This window comes from Ranitomeya imitator, chromosome 2 (assembly GCF_032444005.1).
Source record: "Ranitomeya imitator isolate aRanImi1 chromosome 2, aRanImi1.pri, whole genome shotgun sequence".
NCBI lineage: Eukaryota > Metazoa > Chordata > Amphibia > Anura > Dendrobatidae > Ranitomeya > Ranitomeya imitator.
The window spans coordinates 352247613-352260002 of NC_091283.1; the positions used below are offsets into that span (position 1 = coordinate 352247613).

The following is a 12390-nucleotide window of genomic DNA, read 5'->3' on the forward strand; positions in this document are numbered from 1 at the left end:
TATCTATCTATTATCTGTCTATTATCTATCTATTATCTGTCTATCATCTATCTTTTATTATAATTTTCTTACAGACCAACATTTTATTATAACAGTAATTTGCTCCTGATTGAATTTTCTTTCTTATAGGGAATCTGTCAGCACAATTCTCCCAGCCCCCAATCTGTGTATATGGTCGTGTTGTGTCTTCTCAGTATTGTCACAGAGGAACACGACCATATAACCAGTTGGGGAGAGGATTGTGCTGACAGATTCCCATGAGGCATCTCCAGAAGATATTGCCCTGGTTTGGGTGTTATGTCTCGTGTGATGAGTGATAATGATAAATCTGTAAGACGTCATTCCACAGCAGATAATGGTGTCTTTATCAGTGGTGGGATCCAACTTGTTTAATAACTGGTTCCTATCTAATCTTTCCCCAGCACCAATATTTTTGGATCCTGGTCCCATGAACTATAACTATACAGCGTGCCGCTCATCTTACTCCAGCCGGCTTTATATAAATCCCCCATAGTGTAAGCTGGAGACCCGTGTGATTACAGGAGCCTCCGATGTGGTTATTGTCCTCCGTTACCGATCAGTAATGTGTGTAGAGAGTGTATTCTATTACTTACCAGCCGCCGTCATCTGCCGTTTCCAGCGCTGCTCCAGTCTACTGCGGCTCCACTTCTCTGTGGCCGGAGGTCACCTTTCAGTATTAGTCTATGAGACGCAGAATGAGGCAAAGAAAGCTGGAAATGGTAAAAGACGGTGACTGGTCAGTAATGTAATACACTCGCTACACATTACTGATTACTAACAGGGGGACAATGAGGAAACAATGGCTGGAGAGCGCATTCACCACAGGAATCCTACTGATACGTGATTACATGGTCTGTTGTATTATTATTACTGTAGGTGAATCCTCAGAATGGACGATGCTGCTGAAGATGAAAATTATTATTATTATTATGATAATCTGACCACATCTAATACAACTCTGGACTACAACAACTGGTGAGTTTATATTCCTAATTCTGTATTTCTCATGAGACATCAGTGCAGACTCCATTCTCATCTATATCCGAGCCTCCGCCCCGATTACATCCATATTTATGGCGATAAATCAGCTCTACCTGCAGCGATTATTCCTCCTATAATGATGGAAACTCTGGAGAACCCATCAAGCCCCTCTGCCCTCAGTGTCCCCAACAGGGTCAGTGGTGTCCGTAGGGCAGAGGATTCGGCTCTGAGCTGTGGATCCTGTATAATAACAGATGTGACCAGAGCCGAACACAGAGAACCGCACTGCAATCATTTATTAGTGACAGCAATTAACCCCCCAAACCGCAGAGATGGATGTAAGTGCTGTATATACATGACAGGGGGCTGAGTGCTGTATATACATGATAGGAGGCCGAGTGCTGTATATACATGATAGGAGGCTGAGTGCTGTATATACATGATAGGAGACTGAGTGCTGTATATACATGATAGGAGGCTGAGTGCTGTATATACATGATAGGAGGCCGAGTGCTGTATATACATGATAGGATGCCGAGTGCTGTATATACATGATAGGGGGCCGAGTGCTGTATATACATGATACGAGGCCGAGTGCTGTATATACATGATAGGAGGCTGAGTGTTGTATATACATGATAGGAGGCCGAGTGCTGTATATACATGATAGGAGGCTGAGTACTGTATATACATGATAGGAGACTGAGTGCTGTATATACATGATAGGAGGCCGAGTGCTGTATATACATGATAGGAGGCCGAGTGCTGTATATACATGATAGGAGGCCGAGTGCTGTATATACATGATAGGAGGCTGAGTGCTGTATATACATGATAGGAGGCTGAGTACTGTATATACATGATAGGAGACTGAGTGCTGTATATACATGATAGGAGACTGAGTGCTGTATATACATGATAGGAGGCTGAGTGCTGTATATACATGATAGGAGGCCGAGTGCTGTATATACATGATAGGATGCCGAGTGCTGTATATACATGATAGGGGGCCGAGTGCTGTATATACATGATACGAGGCCGAGTGCTGTATATACATGATAGGAGGCTGAGTGTTGTATATACATGATAGGAGGCCGAGTGCTGTATATACATGATAGGAGGCTGAGTACTGTATATACATGATAGGAGACTGAGTGCTGTATATACATGATAGGAGGCCGAGTGCTGTATATACATGATAGGAGGCCGAGTGCTGTATATACATGATAGGAGGCCGAGTGCTGTATATACATGATAGGAGGCTGAGTGCTGTATATACATGATAGGAGGCTGAGTACTGTATATACATGATAGGAGACTGAGTGCTGTATATACATGATAGGAGGCCGAGTGCTGTATATACATGATAGGAGGCCGAGTGCTGTATATACATGATAGGAGGCTGAGTACTGTATATACATGATAGGAGACTGAGCGCTGTATATACATGATAGGAGGCTGAGTGCTGTATATACATGATAGGAGGCCGAGTGCTGTATATACATGATAGGAGGCTGAGTACTGTATATACATGATAGGAGACTGAGTGCTGTATATACATGATAGGAGGCCGAGTGCTGTATATACATGATAGGAGGCCGAGTGCTGTATATACATGATAGGAGGCTGAGTGTTGTATATACATGATAGGAGGCCGAGTGCTGTATATACATGATAGGAGGCCGAGTGCTGTATATACATGATAGGAGGCCGAGTGCTGTATATACACGATAGGAGGCTGAGTGCTGTATATACATGATAGGAGGCTGAGTGCTGTATATACATGATAGGAGGCTGAGTGCTGTATATACATGATAGGAGGCCGAGTGCTGTATATACATGATAGGAGGCTGAGTGTTGTATATACATGATAGGAGGCCGAGTGCTGTATATACATGATAGGAGGCCGAGTGCTGTATATACATGATAGGAGGCCGAGTGCTGTATATACATGATAGGAGGCTGAGTGCTGTATATACATGATAGGAGGCCGAGTGCTGTATATACATGATAGGAGGCTGAGTGCTGTATATACATGATAGGAGGCCGAGTGCTGTATATACATGATAGGAGGCTGAGTGCTGTATATACATGATAGGAGGCCGAGTGCTGTATATACATGATAGGAGGCTGAGTGCTGTATATACATGATAGGAGGCTGAGTGCTGTATATACATGATAGGAGGCCGAGTGCTGTATATACATGATAGGAGCCTGAGTGCTGTATATACATGATAGGAGGCTGAGTGCTGTATATACATGATAGGAGGCCGAGTGCTGTATATACATGATAGGAGGCCGAGTGCTGTATATACATGATAGGAGGCTGAGTGCTGTGTATACATGATAGAAGGCTGAGTGCTGTATATACACGATAGGAGGCTGAGTGCTGTATATACATGATAGGAGGCTGAGTGTTGTATATACATGATAGGAGGCTGAGTGCTGTATATACATGATAGGAGGCCGAGTGCTGTATATACATGATAGGAGGCCGAGTGCTGTATATACATGATAGGAGCCTGAGTGCTGTATATACATGATAGGAGGCCGAGTGCTGTATATACATGATAGGAGGCCGAGTGCTGTATATACATGATAGGAGGCCGAGTGCTGTATATACATGATAGGAGGATGAGTGCTGTATATACATGATAGGAGGCTGAGTGCTGTATATACATGATAGGAGGCCGAGTGCTGTATATACATGATAGGAGGCTGAGTGCTGTATATACATGATAGGAGGCCGAGTGCTGTATATACATGATAGGAGGCCGAGTGCTGTATATACATGATAGGAGGATGAGTGTTGTATATACATGATAGGAGGCTGAGTGCTGTATATACATGATAGGAGGCTGAGTGCTGTATATACAGGTCCTTCTCAAAAAATTAGCATATAGTGTTAAATTTCATTATTTACCATAATGTAATGATTACAATTAAACTTTCATATATTATAGATTCATTATCCACCAACTGAAATTTGTCAGGTCTTTTATTGTTTTAATACTGATGATTTTGGCATACAACTCCTGATAACCCAAAAAACCTGTCTCAATAAATTAGCATATTTCACCCATCCAATCAAATAAAAGTGTTTTTTAATAACAAACAAAAAAACCAACAAATAATAATGTTCAGTTATGTACTCAATACTTGGTCGGGAATCCTTTGGCAGAAATGACTGCTTCAATGCGGCGTGGCATGGAGGCAATCAGCCTGTGACACTGCTGAGATGTTATGGAGGCCCAGGATGCTTCAATAGCGGCCTTAAGCTCATCCAGAGTGTTGGGTCTTGCGTCTCTCAACTTTCTCTTCACAATATCCCACAGATTCTCTATGGGGTTCAGGTCAGGAGAGTTGGCAGGCCAATTGAGCACAGTAATACCATGGTCAGTAAACCATTTACCAGTGGTTTTGGCACTGTGAGCAGGTGCCAGGTCGTGTTGAAAAATGAAATCTTCATCTCCATAAAGCATTTCAGCCGATGGAAGCATGAAGTGCTCCAAAATCTCCTGATAGCTAGCTGCATTGACCCTGCCCTTGATGAAACACAGTGGACCAACACCAGCAGCTGACATGGCACCCCACACCATCACTGACTGTGGGTACTTGACACTGGACTTCAGGCATTTTGGCATTTCCTTCTCCCCAGTCTTCCTCCAGACTCTGGCACCTTGATTTCCGAATGACATGCAAAATTTGCTTTCATCAGAAAAAAGTACTTGGGACCACTTAGCAACAGTCCAGTGCTGCTTCTCTGTAGCTCAAAAGTGGCTTTACCTGGGGAATGCGGCACCTGTAGCCCATTTCCTGCACACGCCTGTGCACGGTGGCTCTGGATGTTTCCACACCAGAATCAGTCCACTGCTTCCTCAGGTTCCCCAAGGTCTGGAATCGGTCCTTCTCCACAATCTTCCTCAGGGTCCGGTCTCCTCTTCTCGTTGTACAGCGTTTTCTGCCACATTGTTTCCTTCCAACAGACTTACCATTGAGGTGCCTTGATACAGCACTCTGGGAACAGCCTATTTGTTGAGAAATTTCTTTCTGGGTCTTACCCTCTTGCTTGAGGGTGTCAATGATGGCCTTCTTGACATCTGTCAGGTCGCTAGTCTTACCCATGATGGGGGTTTTGAGTAATGAACCAGGCAGGGAGTTTATAAAAGCCTCAGGTATCTTTTGCATGTGTTTAGAGTTAATTAGTTGATTCAGAAGATTAGGGTAATAGGTCGTTTAGAGAACCTTTTCTTGATATGCTAATTTATTGAGACAGGTCTTTTGGGTTATCAGGAGTTGTATGCCAAAATCATCAGTATTAAAACAATAAAAGACCTGACAAATTTCAGTTGGTGGATAATGAATCTATAATATATGAAAGTTTAATTGTAATCATTACATTATGGTAAATAATGAAATTTAACACTATATGCTAATTTTTTGAGAAGGACCTGTACATGATAGGAGGCCGAGTGCTGTATATACATCATAGGAGGCTGAGTGCTGTATATACATGATAGGAGGCTGAGTGCTGTATACACATGATAGGAGGCTGAGTGTTGTATACACATGATAGGAGGCCGAGTGCTGTATATACATGATAGGAGGATGAGTGCTGTATATACATGATAGGAGGCTGAGTGCTGTATATACATGATAGGAGGCTGAGTGCTATATATACATGATAGGAGCCTGAGTGCTATATATACATGATAGAAGGCTGAGTGCTGTATATACATGATAGGAGGCTGAGTGCTGTATATACATGATAGGAGGCTGAGTGTTGTATATGCATGATAGGAGGCCGAGTGCTGTATATACATGATAGGAGGCTGAGTGCTGTATATACATGATAGGAGCCTGAGTGCTGTATACACATGATAGGGGGCTGAGTGCTGTATATACATAATAGGAGGCTGAGTGCTGTATATACATGATAGGAGGCTGAGTGTTGTATATACATGATAGGAGGCCGAGTGCTGTATATACATGATAGGAGGATGAGTGCTGTATATACATCATAGGAGGCTGAGTGCTGTATATACATGATAGGAGGCTGAGTGCTGTATATACATGATAGGAGCCTGAGTGCTGTATATACATGATAGGAGCCTGAGTGCTGTATATACATGATAGGAGCCTGAGTGCTGTATATACATGATAGGAAGCTGAGTGCTGTATATACATGATAGGAGGCTGAGTGCTGTATATACATGATAGGAGGCTGAGTGCTGTATATACATGATAGGAGGCTGAGTGCTGTATATACATGATAGGAGGCTGAGTGCTGTATATACATGATAGGAGGCTGAGTGCTGTATATACATGATAGGAGCCTGAGTGCTGTATATACATGATAGGAGGCTGAGTGCTGTATATACATGATAGGAGCCTGAGTGCTGTATATACATGATAGGAAGCTGAGTGCTGTATATACATGATAGGAGGCTGAGTGCTGTATATATATGATATGAGGCCGAGTGCTGTATATACATGATAGGAAGCTGAGTGCTGTATATACATGATAGGAGGCTGAGTGCTGTATATACATGATAGGAGGCCGAGTGCTGTATATACATGATAGGAGGCCGAGTGCTGTATATACATGATAGGAGGCCGAGTGCTGTATATATATGATATGAGGCCGAGTGCTGTATATACATGATAGGAGGCCGAGTGCTGTATATACATGATAGGAGGCCGAGTGCTGTATATACATGATAGGAGGCCGAGTGCTGTATATACATGATAGGGGGCTGAGTGCTGTATATACATGATAGGAGGCCGAGTGCTGTATATACATGATAGGAGCCTGAGTGCTGTATATACATGATAGGAGCCTGAGTGCTGTATATACATGATAGGAAGCTGAGTGCTGTATATACATGATAGGAGGCTGAGTGCTGTATATATATGATATGAGGCCGAGTGCTGTATATACATGATAGGAGGCCGAGTGCTGTATATACATGATAGGAGGCCGAGTGCTGTATATATATGATATGAGGCCGAGTGCTGTATATACATGATAGGAGGCCGAGTGCTGTATATACATGATAGGAGGCCGAGTGCTGTATATACATGATAGGAGGCCGAGTGCTGTATATACATGATAGGGGGCTGAGTGCTGTATATACATGATAGGAGGCCGAGTGCTGTATATACATGATAGGAGGCCGAGTGCTGTATATACATGATAGGAGGCTGAGTGCTGTATATACATGATAGGAGGCCGAGTGCTGTATATACATGATAGGAGCCTGAGTGCTGTATACACATGATAGGGGGCTGAGTGCTGTATATACATGATAGGAGGCCGAGTGATGTATATACTTGATAGGAGGCTGAGTGCTGTATATACATGATAGGAGGCCGAGTGCTGTATATACATGATAGGAGGCCGAGTGCTGTATATACATGATAGGAGGCTGAGTGCTGTATATATATGATATGAGGCCGAGTGCTGTATATACATGATAGGAGGCCGAGTGCTGTATATACATGATAGGAGGCCGAGTGCTGTATATATATGATATGAGGCCGAGTGCTGTATATACATGATAGGAGGCCGAGTGCTGTATATACATGATAGGAGGCCGAGTGCTGTATATACATGATAGGAGGCCGAGTGCTGTATATACATGATAGGGGGCTGAGTGCTGTATATACATGATAGGAGGCCGAGTGCTGTATATACATGATAGGAGGCCGAGTGCTGTATATACATGATAGGAGGCTGAGTGCTGTATATACATGATAGGAGGCCGAGTGCTGTATATACATGATAGGAGCCTGAGTGCTGTATACACATGATAGGGGGCTGAGTGCTGTATATACATGATAGGAGGCCGAGTGATGTATATACTTGATAGGAGGCTGAGTGCTGTATATACATGATAGGAGGCCGAGTGCTGTATATACATGATAGGAGGCCGAGTGCTGTATATACATGATAGGAGGCTGAGTGCTGTATACACATGATAGGGGGCTGAGTGCTGTATATACATGATAGGAGGCCGAGTGCTGTATATACATGATAGGAGGCTGAGTGCTGTATACACATGATAGGGGGCTGAGTGCTGTATATACATGATAGGAGGCCGAGTGATGTATATACTTGATAGGAGGCTGAGTGCTGTATATACATGATAGGAGGCTGAGTGCTGTATATACATGATAGGAGGCTGAGTGCTGTATATACATGATAGGAGCCTGAGTGCTGTATACACATGATAGGGGGCTGAGTGCTGTATATACATGATAGGAGGCTGAGTGCTGTATACACATGATAGGGGGCTGAGTGCTGTATATACATGATAGGAGGCCGAGTGATGTATATACTTGATAGGAGGCTGAGTGCTGTATATACATGATAGGAGGCTGAGTGCTGTATATACATGATAGGAGGCTGAGTGCTGTATATACATGATAGGAGCCTGAGTGCTGTATACACATGATAGGGGGCTGAGTGTTGTATATACATGATAGGAGGCCGAGTGCTGTATATACATGATAGGAGGATGAGTGCTGTATATACATCATAGGAGGCTGAGTGCTGTATATACATGATAGGAGGCTGAGTGCTGTATACACATGATAGGAGGCTGAGTGTTGTATACACATGATAGGAGGCCGAGTGCTGTATATACATGATAGGAGGATGAGTGCTGTATATACATCATAGGAGGCTGAGTGCTGTATATACATGATAGGAGGCTGAGTGCTGTATATACATGATAGGAGCCTGAGTGCTGTATATACATGATAGGGGGCTGAGTGCTGTATATACATGATAGGAGGCTGAGTGCTGTATATACATGATAGGAGGCTGAGTGCTGTATATACATGATAGGAGCCTGAGTGCTGTATACACATGATAGGGGGCTGAGTGCTGTATATACATGATAGGAGGCTGAGTGCTATATATACATGATAGGAGCCTGAGTGCTGTATATACATGATAGGAGGCCGAGTGCTGTATATACATGATAGAAGGCTGAGTGCTGTATATACATGATAGGAGGCTGAGTGCTGTATATACATGATAGGAGGCTGAGTGTTGTATATGCATGATAGGAGGCCGAGTGCTGTATATACATGATAGGAGGCTGAGTGCTGTATATACATGATAGGAGCCTGAGTGCTGTATACACATGATAGGAGGCTGAGTGCTGTATATACATAATAGGAGGCTGAGTGCTGTATATACATGATAGGAGGCTGAGTGTTGTATATACATGATAAGAGGCCGAGTGCTGTATATACATGATAGGAGGATGAGTGCTGTATATACATCATAGGAGGCTGAGTGCTGTATATACATGATAGGAGGCTGAGTGCTGTATATACATGATAGGAGCCTGAGTGCTGTATATACATGATAGGAGCCTGAGTGCTGTATATACATGATAGGAGCCTGAGTGCTGTATATACATGATAGGAAGCTGAGTGCTGTATATACATGATAGGAGGCTGAGTGCTGTATATACATGATAGGAGGCTGAGTGCTGTATATACATGATAGGAGGCTGAGTGCTGTATATACATGATAGGAGCCTGAGTGCTGTATATACATGATAGGAGGCTGAGTGCTGTATATACATGATAGGAGCCTGAGTGCTGTATATACATGATAGGAAGCTGAGTGCTGTATATACATGATAGGAGGCTGAGTGCTGTATATATATGATATGAGGCCGAGTGCTGTATATACATGATAGGAGGCCGAGTGCTGTATATACATGATAGGAGGCCGAGTGCTGTATATATATGATATGAGGCCGAGTGCTGTATATACATGATAGGAGGCCGAGTGCTGTATATACATGATAGGAGGCCGAGTGCTGTATATACATGATAGGAGGCCGAGTGCTGTATATACATGATAGGGGGCTGAGTGCTGTATATACATGATAGGAGGCCGAGTGCTGTATATATATGATATGAGGCCGAGTGCTGTATATACATGATAGGAGGCCGAGTGCTGTATATACATGATAGGAGGCCGAGTGCTGTATATACATGATAGGGGGCTGAGTGCTGTATATACATGATAGGAGGCCGAGTGCTGTATATATATGATATGAGGCCGAGTGCTGTATATACATGATAGGAGCCTGAGTGCTGTATATACATGATAGGAGCCTGAGTGCTGTATATACATGATAGGAAGCTGAGTGCTGTATATACATGATAGGAGGCTGAGTGCTGTATATACAGTGGGGCAAAAAAGTATTTAGTCAGTCAGCAATAGTGCAAGTTCCACCACTTAAAAAGATGAGAGGCGTCTGTAATTTACATCATAGGTAGACCTCAACTATGGGAGACAAACTGAGAAAAAAAAAATCCAGAAAATCACATTGTCTGTTTTTTTAACATTTCATTTGCATATTATGGTGGAAAATAAGTATTTGGTCAGAAACAAACAATCAAGATTTCTGGCTCTCACAGACCTGTAACTTCTTCTTTAAGAGTCTCCTCTTTCCTCCACTCATTACCTGTAGTAATGGCACCTGTTTAAACTTTTTATCAGTATAAAAAGACACCTGTGCACACCCTCAAACAGTCTGACTCCAAACTCCACTATGGTGAAGACCAAAGAGCTGTCAAAGGACACCAGAAACAAAATTGTAGCCCTGCACCAGGCTGGGAAGACTGAATCTGCAATAGCCAACCAGCTTGGAGTGAAGAAATCAACAGTGGGAGCAATAATTAGAAAATGGAAGACATACACACCACTGATAATCTCCCTCGATCTGGGGCTCCACGCAAAATCCCACCCCGTGGGGTCAGAATGATCACAAGAACGGTGAGCAAAAATCCCAGAACCACGCGAGGGGACCTAGTGAATGAACTGCAGAGAGCTGGGACCAATGTAACAAGGCCTACCATAAGTAACACACTACGCCACCATGGGCTCAGATCCTGCAGTGCCAGACGTGTCCCACTGCTTAAGCCAGTACATGTCCGGGCCCGTCTGAAGTTTGCTAGAGAGCATTTGGATGATCCAGAGGAGTTTTGGGAGAATGTCCTATAGTCTGATGAAACCAAACTGGAACTGTTTGGTAGAAACACAACTTGTCGTGTTTGGAGGAAAAAGAATACTGAGTTGCATCCATCAAACACCATACCTACTGTAAATCATGGTGGTGGAAACATCATGGTTTGGGGCTGTTTCTCTGCAAAGGGGCCAGGACGACTGATCCGGGTACATGAAAGAATGAATGGGGCCATGTATCGTGAGATTTTGAGTGCAAACCTCCTTCCCTCAGCAAGGGCATTGAAGATGAAACATGGCTGGGTCTTTCAACATGACAATGATCCAAAGCACACCGCCAGGGCAACGAAGGAGTGGCTTCGTAAGAAGCATTTCAAGGTCCTGGAGTGGCCTAGCCAGTCTCCAGATCTCAACCCTATAGAAAACCTTTGGAGGGAGTTGAAAGTCCGTGTTGCCAAGCGAAAAGCCAAAAACATCACTGCTCTAGAGGAGATCTGCATGGAGGAATGGGCCAACATACCAACAACAGTGTGTGGCAACCTTGTGAAGACTTACAGAAAACGTTTGACCTCTGTCATTGCCAACAAAGGATATATTGCAAAGTATTGAGATGAAATTTTGTTTCTGACCAAATACTTATTTTCCACCATAATATGCAAATAAAATGTTAAAAAAACAGACAATGTGATTTTCTGGTTTTTTTTTCTCACTTTGTCTCCCATAGTTGAGGTCTACCTATGATGTAAATTACAGACGCCTCTCATCTTTTTAAGTGGTGGAACTTGCACTATTGCTGACTGACTAAATACTTTTTTGCCCCACTGTATATGATATGAGGCCGAGTGCTGTATATACATGATAGGAGGCCGAGTGCTGTATATACATGATAGGAGGCCGAGTGCTGTATACACATGATAGGAGGCCGAGTGCTGTATATACATGATAGGAGGCCGAGTGCTGTATATACATGATAGGAGGCCGAGTGCTGTATATATATGATATGAGGCCGAGTGCTGTATATACATGATAGGAGGCCGAGTGCTGTATATACATGATAGGAGGCCGAGTGCTGTATATACATGATAGGAGGCCGAGTGCTGTATATACATGATAGGGGGCTGAGTGCTGTATATACATGATAGGAGGCCGAGTGCTGTATATACATGATAGGAGGCCGAGTGCTGTATATACATGATAGGAGGCTGAGTGCTGTATATACATGATAGGAGGCCGAGTGCTGTATATACATGATAGGAGCCTGAGTGCTGTATACACATGATAGGGGGCTGAGTGCTGTATATACATGATAGGAGGCCGAGTGATGTATATACTTGATAGGAGGCTGAGTGCTGTATATACATGATAGGAGGCCGAGTGCTGTATATACATGA

At 43.4% G+C, this 12390-nt stretch overlaps 1 protein-coding gene across 1 annotated transcript in view; it reads left to right on the forward strand.

The window, feature by feature from the left end:
• Positions 1-910: 910 nt before the first annotated feature.
• LOC138666553 (C3a anaphylatoxin chemotactic receptor-like) overlaps positions 911-12390 on the forward strand; it is a 77001-nt gene continuing 65521 nt past the window's right edge. The window contains exon 1 of the mRNA XM_069754759.1: positions 911-996. Within this exon, the coding sequence (XP_069610860.1) occupies positions 911-996 (86 nt within the window). The remainder of the gene's footprint in view (positions 997-12390) is intronic.